Source organism: Castor canadensis, chromosome 1 (genome assembly GCF_047511655.1).
Source record: "Castor canadensis chromosome 1, mCasCan1.hap1v2, whole genome shotgun sequence".
NCBI lineage: Eukaryota > Metazoa > Chordata > Mammalia > Rodentia > Castoridae > Castor > Castor canadensis.
In genome coordinates this window covers 16479301-16497488 of record NC_133386.1, presented here as the reverse complement: position 1 = coordinate 16497488, position 18188 = coordinate 16479301, and the positions used below count along the sequence as shown (strand labels likewise).

Genomic DNA, 18188 nt, shown 5'->3' with positions numbered 1-18188 from the left:
CAACCTGGGCTACAAAGTAAGACTCAGGCTCAAGGAAAAAAACTTTTTTTTAAAGTAAATCTCCTTGAACTACCTCCAGACCTTTCCTATGCACTCATATAAAAATATCTCCTTAGAAATATTTTTTATCCCTTGTTTTACACAAATGGCATGTTTTACATGGATTCTGCATCTTAAGTTTTTAATCAGTAACATAGGTTTTTCCATGTAATTATTTAAATATCTTACTCCACTAAAGAAAAAAGATGCATGGCTATACAATAATTTATTTATTCCTTCTTGTTGGACATTGAGGTTGTATTGTTAATTCACACTAGTGTGACCATTCTTTTATGCACCTCTTTATACAGGTGTGTTTCTGTCTAGATTTGATGCTTTATATAGATATAGATAAATACATAGATAGAGAATTCTATACTTTATTATTACTAACAAATATCCATTTATACTGTCTCACTCATAAGTTTAATCCTCACACTCCCAATGCTATAACACACATACACACACCCCGCACACATAGAACCCTAGCAGCTTGCCAGCAGTCTACTATGAGGAAAACATTAGCCAGGGCCTGTGACGTTAGAAGGAAGAAAGATGAGCAAGTTATATGAGATAAGCAGGAAAAGATGAGGGGCCTATAAGGGATTGAGACTCCATGGGGATCATTTGGTGAAACCTGTTCTTTCTCTGAATCTCTACAGTAAAGTGCCACTTTTAAATTAATATTTCACCAGATTATTACAACTTTTACATATCATTGAGTTAATTGGTTCATTATAAATGTTATGGTTGGTGTCAGATGAAAACTGGATCTTGTTTTTTTGTTTTTGTTTTTGTTTGCTTGAGCCACTCCACCAGCCCTTTTTTGTGATAGATTTTTTTCGAGATAGTCTTGTGAATTATTTGCCTGGGCTGGCTTTGAATTGCAATCCTCTGGATCTCTGCCTCCTGAGTAGCTAGGATTACAGGTGTGAGCCACCAGCACCCAGCTAGAAACTGGTTCATTAAAGCACTTTTGTTTTTGTTTCTTCTCTTTCCCTCTTACCCATTAATAACTTAATAACACTTAGCTCCCATTTTTTTTAAAGGATGATATGCACAGGATAGATTATCTAAAAACTACAGTGAAAGGGAGCACTGAAAAGTAACGTTGTTTTCATCTTAAAGCCCTAATGTATTTAAAAGTAATCGTGAGATATGCAGTGGAAAGTACACTCAAGGTAGTTGATTACATACTATGTTTTGCCTCAAATTTATTACACTTTTGTTAGTGCTTAGAAAATGGTAGTACCCACTACAAAGCCACAATACATAAATTGCCAAGTGTGGCTGACTTGCACATTCCTTTTAGAAGAACTTAGAACTGGTGAGCTTTTTAACCATAAGAAATGTCAGCATCCATGGCCTTGAGGCCATACATTAAATGAGAAAATGAGGAAGTTTTCTTTTTAAGAGGAGGTAGTATGGATCATTATGTTACTTAGCTATTAATGTTTATTGCTTTCTTTGGGAAATAAATTATTCTAGGCTTCCAAATTTGAGATAGCTGTTTTTTTGTATCAACCCTATGCTCCTTTCAAGCTTTTAATTAACACTATAAAACTGAACATGATAGCTAACTTAAAAGTATTTAGCATTGGATGACTGATTTGGTATGTTTCTGTTACTTTTTTTTTGTAAATAACTAATATGACATGGTTCATTAATACAACTGTTTTATGGCAAAGTTAATACAAAAGCTCAATTATAAAGATCTTGTTTTTATCTTAAATCTTGATAGTACTTGAATTTTAGGTTTTTTGTTGTGTAGCTATAATTTTTACATTTTATCATAAAGTAACTTTGATATAGGATTTTTAAGTGTTTTGCACTGATGGAATTGTAACAGTACTACAAGAACTACAATTGTAATAATTTGCTATAAAAATAGTGCTGACATTTTGAGTTTAATGACATGTAAATTCTTTAAAAGTTCATCAAATGTGAAGTGTGTCAAGTGTTACCTACCGAGTCTGTGATGTGATACTCGCATAATATATCAGTAATGTAAAGAGTATTTAAAATATGTACCTAGGTGTAATGCAGTTCTTGTTTTAGGTTTAAATTTGAAATCTTCATTGAGGTTAAAAGATTTCAAACTTGCTTTAAAATATTCAGCTATTCTTACTGCATATAAGTCCTTTCAGTGGTGAAGATATTAGTTCGGAATACCTCATTGCCATCTGATAATGTCAGCCAATCCACAGAAGAGACATGAATTGTAATTAGTATTAAGAAATTGCTAGCATCATATTGGCAAACCAGATAGATAGAAACGTTCTGCCTTTCCATGGGGCATCCTGGAGAGATTAGGTTTTAATAGTAGTTGAAGTCAGAGGAATCTTGATATATATCCAGTTCTGTTAAAATTTAATGTGTTCCTAAAAAGAACTATGAAATGCAAAAACATGCCCCCCCTGGAAAAAAAACAAACAAATAATTCAAGACTTATAGGAAAAGGTGAGATGAGGGATATAGCACTCAAAAGCTTCATCTGTTAACATTTAGGGGAAAAAAAAGAATCTTTAAAAACAGTACTATTTTTCTCATGTCAAATAGTTTAGAAATACATAAATATTACAATAAATACTGTATTTTGCCTTGAACAAGACCTGCTTATGAAAGTGAGCACAAAAAGAGTTGTAGTTCATGAATTAAGATATGACTAATTCATAATATGCAGAGAAGGCAGCTGGTAGATTTTAGAAGTATGGTCATGTTTACTTTTTGTGTACTCAAATGCTACTTGTTTCAGCTAGATATGATTTTTCATATTCATCTAGTGTTTTTCCCATATGAAATTGTATCAAAATTTACTTAATGATCAGATTTTTGCCTAATATATCCATTGTATTGGAACACATACGTCATTTCAAAATAGATGTTATAGCAGAACTGACACAAGTTTGGGAGGATAGATACTGCTATTTACAGTAGTCTTTAAAAGGTAGATGTACTCTGATACTTAGAGGTTTATTGCAACAAATCCTTGCCATCTGCTTTCTAAGTACTTAGGATACAGCGGTGTATAAGATGGTCTTGCCACCTTAGAACTAACATTATTTACATAAAGACTTGTTTGTGTAAGAGGTAAAGCCAGATGAAGGATATGAAGAAAGAGGTCTAGCAAGGAGTCCACTGGGCAACAGGCTTTTTTCTAACTTCTTAAATGATGTACTTTTATAAAATAGCTTCCTAGGATCCTGTCAAACTCAGCATTTCATAGTTTACGGAAAATAGCATCATCTCTAGTAGTTACTATGAAATCCTGATGCAGTTGAAAAGTGAATTTTAAATATTTATAAATATTACTATTTGATATTTAACATGAGGTTAAAGGAATTTGTTCCAGTCACAGTCATGTAAGCACAGGAGAAACTGAGGTAGGAAATCAGGAGTCCTAAATGAGCCTGGACTACTAACAGGGAGTTCCAGGCCAACCTGGAACATAGCAAAACCATGTCTCAAAAACAAATAAAAACATGATATGTATCTAGTTTTGCACAATAATGTTAAAGCTTTAGTGTTAGTGTTCAAGGCCTTCCCTAATAAAAACCATCACACAGGTGAGGCATTCACTGACTTTTCTCTCATAACAGCTCCCTCACTGCCTGCACCTGCTTTATAATCTCTTTCTTTTGTCCTTCCTTTTATGTTCTACCCAAGGATATCATGATCTCCACAACCATCTACTATTTTGCCTTGCTGATATCATACTTTTAACCTTATGTATCCCTCCCTCAGTCCAGAGAGATCCTTTTAAATATTTGTAGCACAATTTGTAGTACTTCTCTAGTACTCGTACACAAGGTAGTGTTGGGCTTTTCAGGTAGCCATCTCAAAGTTCCCTAATTACACTAGCTATGTGTCCCATGTACACTGCAAAGGAAGGCCCCAAAGGTTTGACCAATTTGAGTTTTCTGCAGCCACCATAGCATGTAGCCCTCTTTACTGAAGTTTTACTACTTTCTACTTTGTGCAAATCCACTGTATTCAAGATTAACAATTACTAATAACAATTATTAAAGAAAAATAATTGCTATTACTATAATCATTACTATTACTGAAATTTTTTTTGCTCTAGCCCAGGAGGGTGTAATTAATTTTTGTTAAATGGTCACTGATCCTTGTAACTTTTGTTGTGTTTTGTATTTTACAAAGAATGAAATGACAGCATCAACTATTTTATTGACACAGTGTATTTTTTGTTACCTTCAAATGGATTATCCATTTAATTCTTATAACAATCTAATGAGATAGCTATTGAAAACACTATTTTATAAAAGAGCAAACTGAGGCACAAAGAAATTAAATGAATTGCCCAAGAAAACAGTTAAGCTTCAAAAATAAATACATGGAATCCTAGAATTTTTACCTAAATAGCCACCTCTGTGTGTCAAATGTATGTATCTTAAATACAGTGCTAGTATTCATTTAGTTGGGAAATGAGACAATAGCTGCTTAAGAAATTGAGATTGAAATATTTACCAGTGTTTGGTTACATCTATTTTTAATTATTAGCATATACTTTATTTTTCAGTAAAAGTGATAGTAAAGTTTATTAGGAAAGGAATATACTTTCAATAGAAGGAAAATGGGTCATCTCTAGAGTGAAGACAAGAATGGTCCTTAAGGCTCTCTCTCCATGCTCTCCCAAATCCCCTCTTCTTCTTCAGAGATGCTCACTGTTTTCATTTTCTCCTACCAGTCATTTTAATGTGCATCCAGGACTGAAAAATCACTGACTCAAGGCTAGCAATCAAACAACTAGGCAGGTGTTAGGAAAAAATGCAGAGGTGTGCACTTTTAAGTCAAAATTGTAATGAAATCTAAATGTTAACCTATGTCGTATTTTCACCTTGCTGTCGTGAATCTTTAATATTGTCATGTGCTGAGAAAATAATCTAAATATGAAAATGTTCCATGTACAAATTTTAATGCAGTTTTCTAGATAAATTTTGGGAGCAACTTATTTGTTATAAGAGTAGCTAGAGTTGCCAGATGTAGAGGTGCACACCTATACTACCAGCATTTTGGAGGTAAGGCAGAAGGATCATGAGTTCAAGGTCAGTCTTAGCTACATAGCAAGTTCCAGTCCAGCCTGAGCTACATAGTAAAATGCTCTCTCAAAAATAAAAAAACAAGAAACAAAGAAAGAATGGCTAGATGATCAATGATGTATATACCTAATAGACTGTTCTCCTTATTTTCAGATTGGAGGGGGGACAGTACTGGGGTTTGAACTGAGGCCTCGCACTTGCTAGGCATGCACTGTACAGCTTGAGCCTCACCTCCAGCTCTCAAATTTTTCTTTAGGTGTGTATTATTTTTATTTCTCACATTATAAGATCCTATTATATATAGAAAATATATACATAGTTTTGTGTAGAGAGTAGGCTATGTACATTACACACACATACACGGGGGGAGGGGATAAGCATATTCTCTCTGTATATATATATGTATATAAATATATATACGGCTCATCACCAAAACTATGAAGTTTAAATTATATTTATACACAAAATTATATTTATGCTTCTCTATTTGCTTTTCTTCTCAGTATTAATAGATGTCTAGATAAAATGTAACTACATTTCTCCTCGGTTTCCTGATTAGACATTTTAATACGCTTTAAAACCTCAGTTATGTACTTCTAATTGGCCACAACCTCAGCTATCCAAAATGAGATCATATCCCTGGTATGTTTATTTAGTTATTATGAGTGCAGCATCAGCTCACCTTAATTAGTACATCTGTTTGATTATTTGATACTGTAATCTAGAGAAGTAGGTAAAACGTCCTGTCCGACCTAATTTTGCACTGTGTGTCTCTCAAAATTTTTACTAATTAAATGAATACTTGATATTTTAGAATGCAAGATACTATCATAAAATCATGTCCTAAAATTCAGTCTTAATTTTAGAATTTCAGGTAATCTTGGGCTACGTATCACTTCTAGGCACTCTTTTTCTGCCATCTCTGAATTATAATACTGGATGTAAAACACATTTTCCCTCTTCAGTAAATATATTTTTAGTATAGAATATAACGTATTAATTAAATATGAGTTGCTTTTAAATTTAAATTATTTATGTGTATTTTTTAACAGACTGCAAAGGTATTACTAGTTCTTGTATACTTGTGCATGAAAAACTGGGTGTGTTCTTGTCTGATGTACCATAAGAGAACACTGAACACTGTTCTGAACTTAATGGTGGTTGCATTTTAACTGAATAGTTTATCCTGAGAATTATTTCATATTAGTTCTTTTAATGATTGTATAGTACTCCATTACATAAATGAACACAGTTCATACATAAGTAGCTTACATGGTTTGTCATTGTAAACACTGTTATTGTAAATACATGTAATTTTCTGAACAACTGTATCTATAAAAGTAATCATGAAGTAAAAGAAGATGAGCAGTTTTCATTTTGATAGAGTGCCAAATTGACATCTGTAGGGATTGTAAGATTGCACTATCAATACCTGGACGTAAATGCCTGTTTCCTTGCACTCACCAAATGATGTATTGACATGCGTTTTGGTGCTAATGTTAATCATTTTTGAATTTATAATTTTATTAAAATGTTTTTAAATTTTTTATTTTATTTTTGCAGTGCTGGGAATCAAACCCAGGGCCTTCGTACATGCTGTGCAAGCTCTGTATCGTTGAGCTCCATCCCCAGCCCTCAATCATTATCTTGTAATAAACCAAAGGTTACCATGAGCCTTACCACCCTTATACAAGTACTTTTTTGTTTGTATTCCTTCCAATCTTATTATTCCCACAACAAAAATGATTACATGGTAATGTTTTCTGGTTTTGCCAAAAATTGATCATTTCCTTACCTTTTAAGGGGTTTTTTAAGGTTTGATGTCTGCATAATAGTCAGATATTGATAGATTACAGTATGAAGAGCAGCTCTCCAAAAGTTAGACTTTCTGGTTTCTTTCTAGTTGTTTGCTGTCAGAAAGCAGTGCCTTGAACTATGTTGTGCATATACTTAAACTTAGGTTATTTCCTCAGGACTCATTCCTAACTTAGGAAGATAGCACTGTCTTTTGTATCATATTTATATGGCATCCGGTTCTGATAACTGCTACCCCTCTCCTTCCTGTCTCCCCCACCCCCAATATACCACAGCATTTTGACTTGTGTGCTTATTATACTTACTTTCACTTCTGTCTTTTGTTTCTGGCACCAGGGAATTGCTCTGCTATGCATTGAGACAAATACGCTTTTTTTTTTTTCAGTACTGGCACTTGAACTCAGGGCCTTCACCTTGAGCCACTCTGCCAGCCCAGTTTTTTGTGATAAGGTTTTTCAAGATAGGGTCTCACAAACTATTTGCCCAGGCTGGCTTCGAACTTTGATACTTCTGATCTCTGCCACCTGAGTAGCCAGGATTACAGGCGTGAGCCACCAGCGCCCAGCTCAAAAAGAGATTCTTAATTAGCCTAGTGTACACCATCTTGCTGCAACTGAAGCTGAGGCTTTTTTCTGCCCAAAGCAAGAATGAATTTTTCTAAATGTACTTACAGTATCATTTGAGGTAATAGTGTAAGAATTCTCTGTTAACTGTATTAATATAAGTATAGTAATAAGTTTCTTTATGTTAAACTTTCTTTGAGACCTATAATAATGCAACTCTTCTGTATTTCATTTTCTAATCTTTTATATAAAAATTGTGTGCCAGTTTTCATGAGTAACTGCTACTAGTATATAGGCAATTTTTTTGCATGTATCAGATTTTTGCATCAGAAGATAATAACCTTTGGGGCTGGTAGCATGGCTCAGGTCGTAAAACTACTGCCCAGCAAGCACAAAGTCCTGAGTTCAAGCCAGTACCACCAAAAGAAAGAAAGAAAGAAAAGTAGAAGATGATAACCTTTTTAAATAAATAGAAAAGCTAAAGCTGCGTAGACTTTGGAAGGACTTAAATACCACAATAATTATCTTTCTTCTGAAAGTTTTGTAACAGTACCTTAACCTGCTGTGGTTTAGTATCTTATCAAGGCAGTTTGTTATAATGTAATGCATCTCATCTAAATCTATCATTTCAGGAGTAAGTTAATGTGTTTCTCCTTTGTCTTCTTCCCCCTTCCCTCCCACCCCAGTTAGAATTTCAAGATCTTTTCTGTTTTATTAGCCTTGATGGAAAGCCAGCTTTTGGGTAGGTCACATTTGATTGATATTCTATAGTTTTTGTTTTTTAATTAAGAACACACTTTTCTTTCTGAAATGCTAGTATAGGAAGGGAAAGATGTAATCCATCCTTTTTTTATAGACTAAGTGACTCAAGGCTAATAGTAATTGTAGAAAAAAAGGTAATATAGACACTGAATACTAAGCAAAACTTGTGAAGTAAGTTTGCAAAGGTAGTGTGGAGGTGGCAAAGTGTATGCACATATATGAGGTAAGGACTGGATTACAAAATTAAGTCTTAGAGATTCCTAGATTATGTGTAAAATTGAAAGTTCAGGAAGCTATCCCGCCATCTTCTTGTGTAAGAATTTGGAGAAACAGTGAATACTCTGCAAGTAGGAATTGGTAGAGAGGCATGAGGAGGGAAACTGCTGGTTTCCTTGATAAGTAAGTAAGCCCTGTAGCGCTATCTGGCTTTCTAAACTATTTATGTATCTCTGCTTTTAAAAAAATTAAGTTCTCATTACAGTATACCGTCATGCTAAATTATCTCCTGATCAAAAAATCATTAAGATATCTTAAATCATTATTTACCACACTGTTTGGTTATTGGAGATAGAAGGAATGTTGGCTTTTATGAAAAAAAAAATAGTGACTGTTAGTATTTTAACCATATTATAACCAAGAATATATTTCTTCAGGTGTTCTTAAATTATACAGTCAGTAGGATTATCTCATCTACATTCAGTTTTTAACTATTGCCAGCACCAAAAATGCCTCTCAATTTTTTTATCTGCAAGCTCAAACTCCTTCTGAGTTACGGCGTCACGTTTCCCAACACCTGTGACATAGCTCTGTTCAGATGTTTCAAAGGTAGCCTGCATTCCACATGTTGAAAGCCATACTTAGAATCCTCTCTTTATACTCTTGGACTTCCCCAGTGTTTTTTCATTCATAGATGGTACTGCTATCTAGTTGAGCAAGTTGAATTCTTAATACTCCCCCTCATTCATCTTAGTATCTAATCCATCAAGTTCTATCTTTTTTCTTTTTTTCTCAGTGCTGAGGATCAAATCCATGGCCTTGAGCATGCTAAGCAAGTGCTTGTACCACGAAGCTACGACCCCAGTCCTAAAAGTTTTTACTTGGGACTATCCCTTAAGTTTTCCACTTCTTTCTACCCAAGCTCTCTGTTGGTCTTTCTGCAATATAAGCAATTATCTTTTCTTGGCTTATACTGTAGTAGGTTTTGTTTGTTTGTGGGTTTGAGGAAGGTGTTATTTTTAAACTGGGGTTTAAACTCAGGGACTTTCCCTTGCTAAGGAGGCACTCTACCGTTTGAGCTATACCTCCAGCGCTGGTTGTTTTATATCATTTGCCCTTTCTCCATGTCACTTTCCCTACCCCTGAGTTTAAAATATTTAGGTGGCTTCTCAGTCATTATTATTAAAAATAAAACTTCCACATTTTGATGGCCTCTGAGGTAGGTTTTTGGTTTTTGTTTTGTTTTTTGTCAGTGCTGGGTTTTGAACCAGGGCCTCATGATTGCTAGGCAGGCACTTGACCCATTCCCTCATCCCTCTGAGGCAGTTCTTGATTTGGATTCCACCTGTCTTTCTTGCTCTCTGTTTTTGAATGATTCAGAAGAGATGAAAACTGTAGCTACGTTAGCAACAAGAGAGATGGCAGACAGTCGGTATAATAAAGAGTAACTTAAAATAGTTATCTAAATTATAAGCTTGTCATTTTAAACCTTTAATCCAGGAGTTTCCGTAATCTTCTTGGCAAGGACACAGACATATCTCCGGCACAGTATATGCTGCAGACAAGGCATTCCTTCAGTGTGTGGTTGTAGATGATAATGATAGTACCAATTTTAAATGCTATAATCATAATCACCCAAATTTTGATCAGATCTATAAGTCCTATTGCTTGCTTGCTTTGTAGGTTTTTTGGTGGTTTTTTTTTGTTGTTGTTTTTTAGCATGGAGATTAGTCTCTTCTTGTGGGAGCTTTGTGTGTACTTCTAGTCCTGGAAGTAGTCAACATGATAAATTAAGCAAATATGAAGCAAAGCTTGCAGTCCGAGCCATTAACTGATACTCTTTACTGTCATAATAATTGTTTTATTGAGAGGTCAAAAATATATACTCCTAAAGGAGAAAAAAGAATACAATGCATTTTACAACCCTCTCCAATATAATTACTGTCCTGTTCTGTCTTTCTGTGTGTATTCTGCTACTCTTTAGAATTATTAAGGAATGAATGCTCCTGAATCATTGTAAAGTTTAGGTCCATAAATACATAATGCTGGAACGTTTTATGAAGAGTGGTTTCTTTATTCTTTTCTTAGAAGAGTAGTCCTTTTGCATCTTATCATAGAAAATGTCTCCATTTTGCTTGGAAAATAATTTTTCAGAGTAAGCTTGACGAGATTTTTCTTAGTTTTCATACTGAAATTAAGTAAATACCAGTTTGGTTGGTTGGTTGGTTGGTTGATTGGTTTTCCTTACAAATCAATTACTCCTCCACAAAGGCTATGCTTTAAAATAGTTTTCTAGCATTCATACTGAAAGTTTGCTCTTGCTGGTATGGAATATGAGTTGACAATGTGATTTTTTTTTTTTTTTTCCGTTTCAGCACTGTGAGAAGTCAGCATTCAGTTGAATTGCTCTTCCCCTGTGTTATTTACTTGGCTGTGTTTAAGATTTTCTTTCTGTTTGGTTTTCAGCATTTTGACTATATTTTGCTCCTGTATTTTATCTTACTTTCCTTATTTGAGGTTCACTGATCTTAAATGTATAAATTTATATCTTTTACTAACTTTGGGATATTATTAGCCACTATTTCTTCACATTTTTTATATACCCCACTCTCTGTCCTTGTTCATCCTAGTTTCTAATTACAGGTACAGTAGACATTTTGATCCTTTCCCACTGGACCCTATTTCTCTCTGTCTTCTGGATTGCTTGCCTTCAAGTTTTCTGACTCTTCTGCCATTTCCAATCTGTAGTTAAACCTGTCCAGTCAATTTCTTGTTTCCAGTATTTTACTTTTTAGCTCCTAAATTCCCACTTGGCTCTTCTTTTGTATCCACAGTTGCTGTTTCTCTGTGGAGAAGCTCAAACCTACTTGCCTTACGTTCATGAGTGTAGTTAAAATAGCTGCTTCACAGTCCTGCGCTAGCTTTAGCAGCTGAGTCACCTTAGGCTTGCTCTCCAGTGCCTGTCTTTCCCTTCAGTATGGCTCACTTTTTCCTGTTTCTTGTTTGTACTGGTTTTGGATTGTTTTTAGTCCATGAATGACAGGTAGAGACTCTGGATTCTATTATGTTCCTCCAATGGATATTTATATTTGGCTTGTTTCCGTGGCCTCTTGACTTTCCTCAACTCAAAACAACACTCAAGAATCTCAGATCAGTTATTTTAACCTTAGCCTGGCTGCTTGGAATCTGTCTTACATATGTGTAGTTCAGAGTCCAAGCATGTATGCAGCAGGTATACATAAAATTTAGTCTTCCTTTCCTTTCCATCATGTACTCACTAGACTTTCAGCTTTGTCTGTACCATGCCAAGTTTTGGTTCATCAGACAAATAAAGACTGCTGTCTTATAACTGGGTTTTAGTTACCCAAACCAACTGGGGCCTGCTCTCTGGCTGAAAGCCATTTTAAAGTGGAGGTCACTGTGTTCATCTGCTTTCTGTCACTGTGACAAAATACTTGAGGCAATCAGCTTAAAGAAAGAAAAGTTTGTTTTGGCTTATGATCTCTAAGGTTTCAGTCCATGGTCACTTACTTTACTCCATTGGTTTTTTTTGTTTGTTTGGTGGTACTGGGGTTTGAACTCAGGGCTAGGCAGGCACTGGTCTTAATCCACTCCATCAGCCCAGGTCTAATGTTTCTTGCCCTGTGGAGAGACAACAGCATGGTGAGAAGTGTGTGGTGGAGCAAAACTGCTCTCTTCACAGCAGTCAGGAAGTTGGAAACAAGATGTATATCCTTCCAGGACCTACTTCCACCAACAAGGCCCCACTCTTGCAATTACCATCCTCTCAATAGTACCAACCAGCTGAGGACCAAAGCCTTCAATACATGAGCCTTTCGGGGACGTTCCAGATTCAATTGTTCCCATCTTCTAAATACTGCCCTTTGCTTATCTGTTTCTGCCTTCAAGTAGTTGGTTTTTTAATACTTTCTCTAGTGTCTATAGTTTTTATTCATGGAAAGTTGGTCTAAAAGGAGCTATTTAGTACAAAAAAAAAGGTATACGGGCTAGGAATGTAGCTTAGTAGTAGAATACTTAGTAGCACACACAAGACTCTGGGTTTGAACCCTAACACCACACAAATATAAAAGTACAGTTGTAAATTTTAATAATTTCTCATTTGTATACTCAGAGTCCATTAGATAAGTAAGCAAGTATGGTAAGAGATTTCTGTATATGTTTTAATAACAGAATAAGATAAATTTGTTTTCATAGTTCATCCTCTTTTAAATTATAAGGGTATTATTCCTTGTTTACCCTGAGGATTTATTTGCCTCTCCCTAAAATTGTGTATAAAAAAGTTTTTTCCAAACTTTACTCACTTGAAATGTGTTTTAGAAACTGTAATATGAAGGAATCTTCCAGTAAAACCTTTATTTCATCCAATGAATGTTGTATCTTTTTGTGAGCCAGGAATGATCTATATCCGGGATACAGCAGTGAACTTCAAAGTCCTTGATCCTGTGAAGTTATGTTTGGAAGGCAGATAGATAATGAATCAAATATATGTCAGAAATCAATAAATGGTATAAGAAAAAACAGTATAAGAATGGAGGGGAAAGCAGAGGTGTGGTGATTATGAAAAAACTAAAAGGTGTAATGTATGTTAAATCTAAATGAACTTTGTTCTATTGACCGTCATCACCAAATCTATTCAAAAACGCTGTATTACGTTGAATACTGTAAAGTGCTAGGTACACATTAATGAGCAAGAGTCCTAGTCCCTACATTCATAGAATTTATAGACTTTTATTTTTTAGGATAACATTAATGAAGTTAAAGGAGAAATAGTACACATGAGAAATTAGTTTGAAAGAGATTATGTCTTGTTAAATTTATCCTAAAATGAAATGTATTTTAATTGATAATTGAATAGAGTATGGCTTTAAATATTTTATTTAGGTTTAATATATCCTATTTATATCCCTAAGAAGTGTTTAAGATTAAGCCTGATTTACATTAAGGAACATTAAGAATAAAAAGGGGAAAGGGAAAGTTCTTAACTTTGGCCACACGTTAGAATCACCTGGGAGGATTTTAAAAACCTGAATGCCCAGGATGCTCCAAGCCAATGAAATCAGTACCTCTGTTGTTGACACTACGTATCAATATTCTTCAGATGCTGATTTAATAGAAAAGACACTGGAAATAAAATACTGCTAAACCCCAGAGAATGAATTAAGCAGTAAGAATTAAGCATATCTCAAAAATAAAGCAAAGTTTAAAAATACATCAGATTACAGATCATTAAGTTTTAGATAAAGCGTGTAACCTTTTTGGAACCGCTTTTTTTTTTCCAGATTCTTTTAAGAATTTTAAATAAAAAATAATAATAAGATTTTGTATCATTAAAAAAAATAGTAGTTATTCATTCTCCCTTTTTCAAAAGGATGAGGGAAGACAACCTTGACAGTAATTTCCTACTTGGATGCCTCTGGCATCCCCATTGTGGTGCATGCAAATACCAAGGAATTAGACAATATGTAAGTTTACCATTAGTAATTGATGGTACAGAAAAGGCATTGTAACTATACGGAAAGCATTATAGGCCTAAATAATATATTTGGTAGGTAGTGGCACTACCTCTTGAGCCACACTCTCACCCTTTTTTTTTTTTTGCTTTTGTTTTTTTATATTGGGTCTGTAGTTTTTTACCTGGAACAGCCTTGTACAGCAATCCTGTCAGCGCATCACCACACCCACAGGGCTTAATGGTTAAGAAGAAATCTTGTTACCTTTTTGCCCAGACTAGCCTCAAATTATGATCCTCCTGAGTAGCCGAAATTTTAGCCATGAGCCACCATGCCTGGCCCCTAAATAATATCTTTATCATTTATATTGTTAAGTGCTAAGGCACATCCCATACCCTTTTGTACTGTAAATTTAAATCCACAACAGTTTTCATTCTATAATCAGTTCTCATTAAAATTTCTTTTCTTTCTTTCACAGAAAATGCTTGGACAGAAGAGATGAGTACTAATTCTGCTAAGGCCTAGAATTGCCTACTGTACAAATAGTCCTGAGCAGGCAATATACGAATGGCCCAAGGAAGCCACCAAATTGATTTTCAGGTTTTACATGACCTGCGACAAAAATTCCCTGAAGTACCTGAAGTTGTTGTATCCAGGTGTATGTTACAGGTCAGTGTTCAATGGATTCTGAACGTATTAATACAAATGTGGTCTTTTTTTAAACATTGGAAGAAAACTCCTGTAAGTTCTCTTTTTTGTTGGCATTAGTGTGCTGTGATGGAAAAGAAATGAACTTTGGTGTTTGATAGCCATGTGGCCTTTGGCAAGATTGGGCTGGCTCTCTATATCCCATCTGTAATGTAGACAATACCTATTTTGTAGAGTAGATACAAGGATTAAATGATTGCTTAATGGAAAGCATTGATGTATGGTCCCATGTGTACTAGCTATGAGCTTGCTTTACTTTGCCACCTCCTCTTCTGTCAGAACTTTTTAAAATTCCAGATCTTTATATAAAAGTGAAAAAAATTGTTAAAGAGTCAGAAATCTTGGATTCTAATACTAATTTGGCACTCCAGGGGTATTTTGCCCAGGCCTCTTAGTGATTCACTTATCTGTAAAGTGAAGATATTTGATTTGACAGTGCCTAACTTGCACATTCTAAAGGAAAAAGTTTGGTTTTATATTTTCAAATTTAACTTTTAAGTTTTCCAATTAATGTAAAAACAATTTCTACATTGTTCTTAGTATGCTCAATTCTAGAAGTCTTTAAATATTTGGTGATAGTTCTGCCTTCCTGTCTGATTAAACTGGGAATTTTTCTCTCAAAAAATTATTCTGGGCTCTCAGACATACTTAAACAAACGATTTTTGAAGTTTGAAATTGTATGAAATTTTTTTAGTCAACTCTATACTGAATATCAAGTGACAACATCAAACCCTTATCACCTTCTATCTATACTTTTAATTGGTCTACCAGCCTTTAGCCTAACCCAGTTTCGGGGTCTCCAATCCATCCTCTTAACTTCTGCCAAAATGTCTTCTTAAATGTAGATTTTTTTCATATATTTACATGCTTAAAATTTCTGTTGTTCTCCTTATCCTTTGGAATGAATTTCAAGTGTCTTGACTAGGGCATAGCAATCTGATATGGGATCCTGGGTTCTTCTGAAGCCTGATGCTTATCCAGTTCCTCTTCACACCTATGCTGGAGGTATCCTGAGCTGCATGGGATTCTCTAGACTTACCTGGCTCTTTCTATATATATAGAACAGTGGTTAAGAGCGTTGTTTTGGCAATGGACAGACCTAAGTTCGAGTTTTGATTGTTACTAGCAGTAATTTAATTAACCTCTCTGACTCTTATTTTCTGATCTTCATTTCCTCAACCGTAATAAAGAATTTAGAAAACTTCACAGAAAATAAAATATGATAATGCAGGTAAGCAACTAGTAGGGATATCTGATTCATGATGTGCTCAATAAATGTTACCAGTTAATATTAGAAGGAATGATAATAGTGAAGGCCCATAATAAATACTTGGTGAAGGAATCAGCAGTTCACATTTATCAATATAGAATGTAAAAGGGAAAAAAGAGTGGAAAAAGAGGTATTAAGGATGAGAGTTGGAGGGTATGGGGAAGGAACTGAGATAGCGGGGGGCAGGGACCCAAGTCCCTCTCCCTAAAACAACTATCTAGAACACTTCCCCATAGCTCAGTTGTAGAAATTTGAAAACAGATTAACTGAGAGTGAGACACAGTATCTTTTGTAGAATTACTTTAAAAAAAATTGGGTGGGGGGTGGTAACTGGGGATTGAAACCAAGCCTTCATACACAAGCACTCTACCATTTGAGCCACATACTAAGTGTGCTTAAGATATTTTTAAAAATAAAGAGCTCTAATGTACTCTTCACAGTATATTAAGAAAACAAGCTGAGCCAGGCATCTTGGGAGGCTGAGATCAAGAAGATCCTACCAGGCAAAATGTTTACAAGACCCCATTTCAGTGGAAAAAAGGTGGACATGCTGGCACATGCCTATCATCCTAGCAATGGGGAGAGCTTAAAATAGGATAATTGTGGTCCAGACTGGCCTGGGCAAAAAGCGATATCCTATCTCCAAAATAAGCAGAGCAAAAAGGGCTGGAGACATGCCTCAGTGGTAGAACACCTGTCTAGCAAGCCATATGCCCTGAGTTCAATCCCTAGTACTGCCCAAAGTTCATAATCATTCTGGCCATCCAGGTAATTTACTTGATAGCTGATACATGAGGAACTGTGACAAGAACGGGAAGGGTTTATTTGGGAAAATATTTTTATACTCTGAACTCTAAATTACACTACCTCTAAATGTGATATAAATGACTATTTGGTGACAGCCTCTCTCTATGTTTGTTCATTCCTTCACTTGTGTTTTGAGACAGGGTCTGTCTATGTAGCCCAGATTGGTCTCTTAACTCCAGATCCCCCTACTGCCTTAGCCTCCTAAGATTGCAGGCATGAGCCACACATGCCTGTAAGAGAGGTGACAGCCTCTCTTTTGGGAGCTGTTCTCCCTTTTCCAGTTGGGTGGACTGCTGCCCTTTATCTTGAGAGATCCCCCCCATAGAATACTAATTCAGAACTTCTTAATCATAAGGGCCTTGCCAGGTTAGCATGCTGTGTGTGTTCTGAGGAATGTTCCAGAAGGATCTACCCTCTCTTCTTTTTTCCTCTTATATTTACTGCTCAAGTCCTTCCCTTTGGAACTGCTCACATTGTTTCTTTGTTCTGTGGATTCTCTATAATAGCTAAAAGAGTAATTTGTGTTTTTAAATTTTGTTTTGAGATTTGACAATTAAGTCCTTACTTAGAATAGTATAGAAATATCACATGGTTGGCACTTGGATTCTTTTTTAACTTAGTTTTTCACTTTTTAAATTATCTTAGTATGATATACATCTACCTCCCACAAGCAGTTGAAGCTATTATTTAGCCCTGTATGAGTCATATTTAGCCAATCACAGAACAAGCAACATAAGGCCAATGAGTTATGGAATAGCTGGGGCTAGAATATTGCTGTTTAATATGAACTTATCATTAATTAATAATTATAAATTAAGAGATTTGGGGGAGATCAAGAGAATAAAAGAATACTCGGTAAATGTGAGTATGAAGCATTTACAAAGAAAGTGGAGTTGGATTTAGTAGGAAAATACATCTTTAAATTGATAATCATAGTAGAGAGGAAGTGTAAGAAAAACAAGTTCCTTGGTGTCACTGAGCTTTGACAGAGATGAATTCTCTTGGAATGGCATTGAAGTTAGCAAAAAACACTTGCTAGGTTTGGCAAAAGATAAAGTTTAATAATAATAATGAGTAATTAGGTGATTAAGATTGTGATCACCTTTTCAATTTTATTTGAAAAACTGAATATATCTATTCAGAGTTATGAGTAGAATCAAAGGATTTTAATTGTATGAGAGATTTAAATTGTTGATTCTCAGAGGGGAAAAAAGTCAACCATTGCTCACTTTTTCTTCTGAATTACCTGTTCAAACGGTATAGACTGCCATTATTTCTTAACAAGACCTCAAGATACCTTTACAGTCCAAATCTCTCTTGTGTGATTTTATCTCATCAAATTGCTCGCAAATATTTAACTTTATTTTTCATTTTTTTTAAATGTCTAAAACTTCCCCTTTCTCTAGGTTCTGAATCTTCTACTTCTCTTTGAATTTTTTTCACTTAGTCCAAATTGTGTTGACTAGTCTTTTGTGA

At 35.0% G+C, this 18188-nt stretch overlaps 1 protein-coding gene across 6 annotated transcripts in view; it reads left to right on the top strand.

Moving 5' to 3' along the window:
* Tab2 (TGF-beta activated kinase 1 (MAP3K7) binding protein 2) overlaps positions 1 to 18188 on the top strand; it is a 72948-nt gene that overhangs the window by 27567 nt on the left and 27193 nt on the right. For 4 of the 6 annotated variants that reach the window (XM_074072402.1, XM_074072400.1, XM_020173185.2 and 1 more), the window contains one exon: positions 14405 to 14595. In XM_074072402.1, the coding sequence (XP_073928503.1) occupies positions 14494 to 14595 (102 nt within the window). In that variant the 5' untranslated portion in view covers positions 14405 to 14493. Of the gene's footprint in view, positions 1 to 5252; positions 5356 to 8198; positions 8220 to 14404; positions 14596 to 18188 lie in introns of those variants that run through there. The other 2 variants (XM_074072405.1, XM_074072406.1) reach the window with 2 other exon arrangements.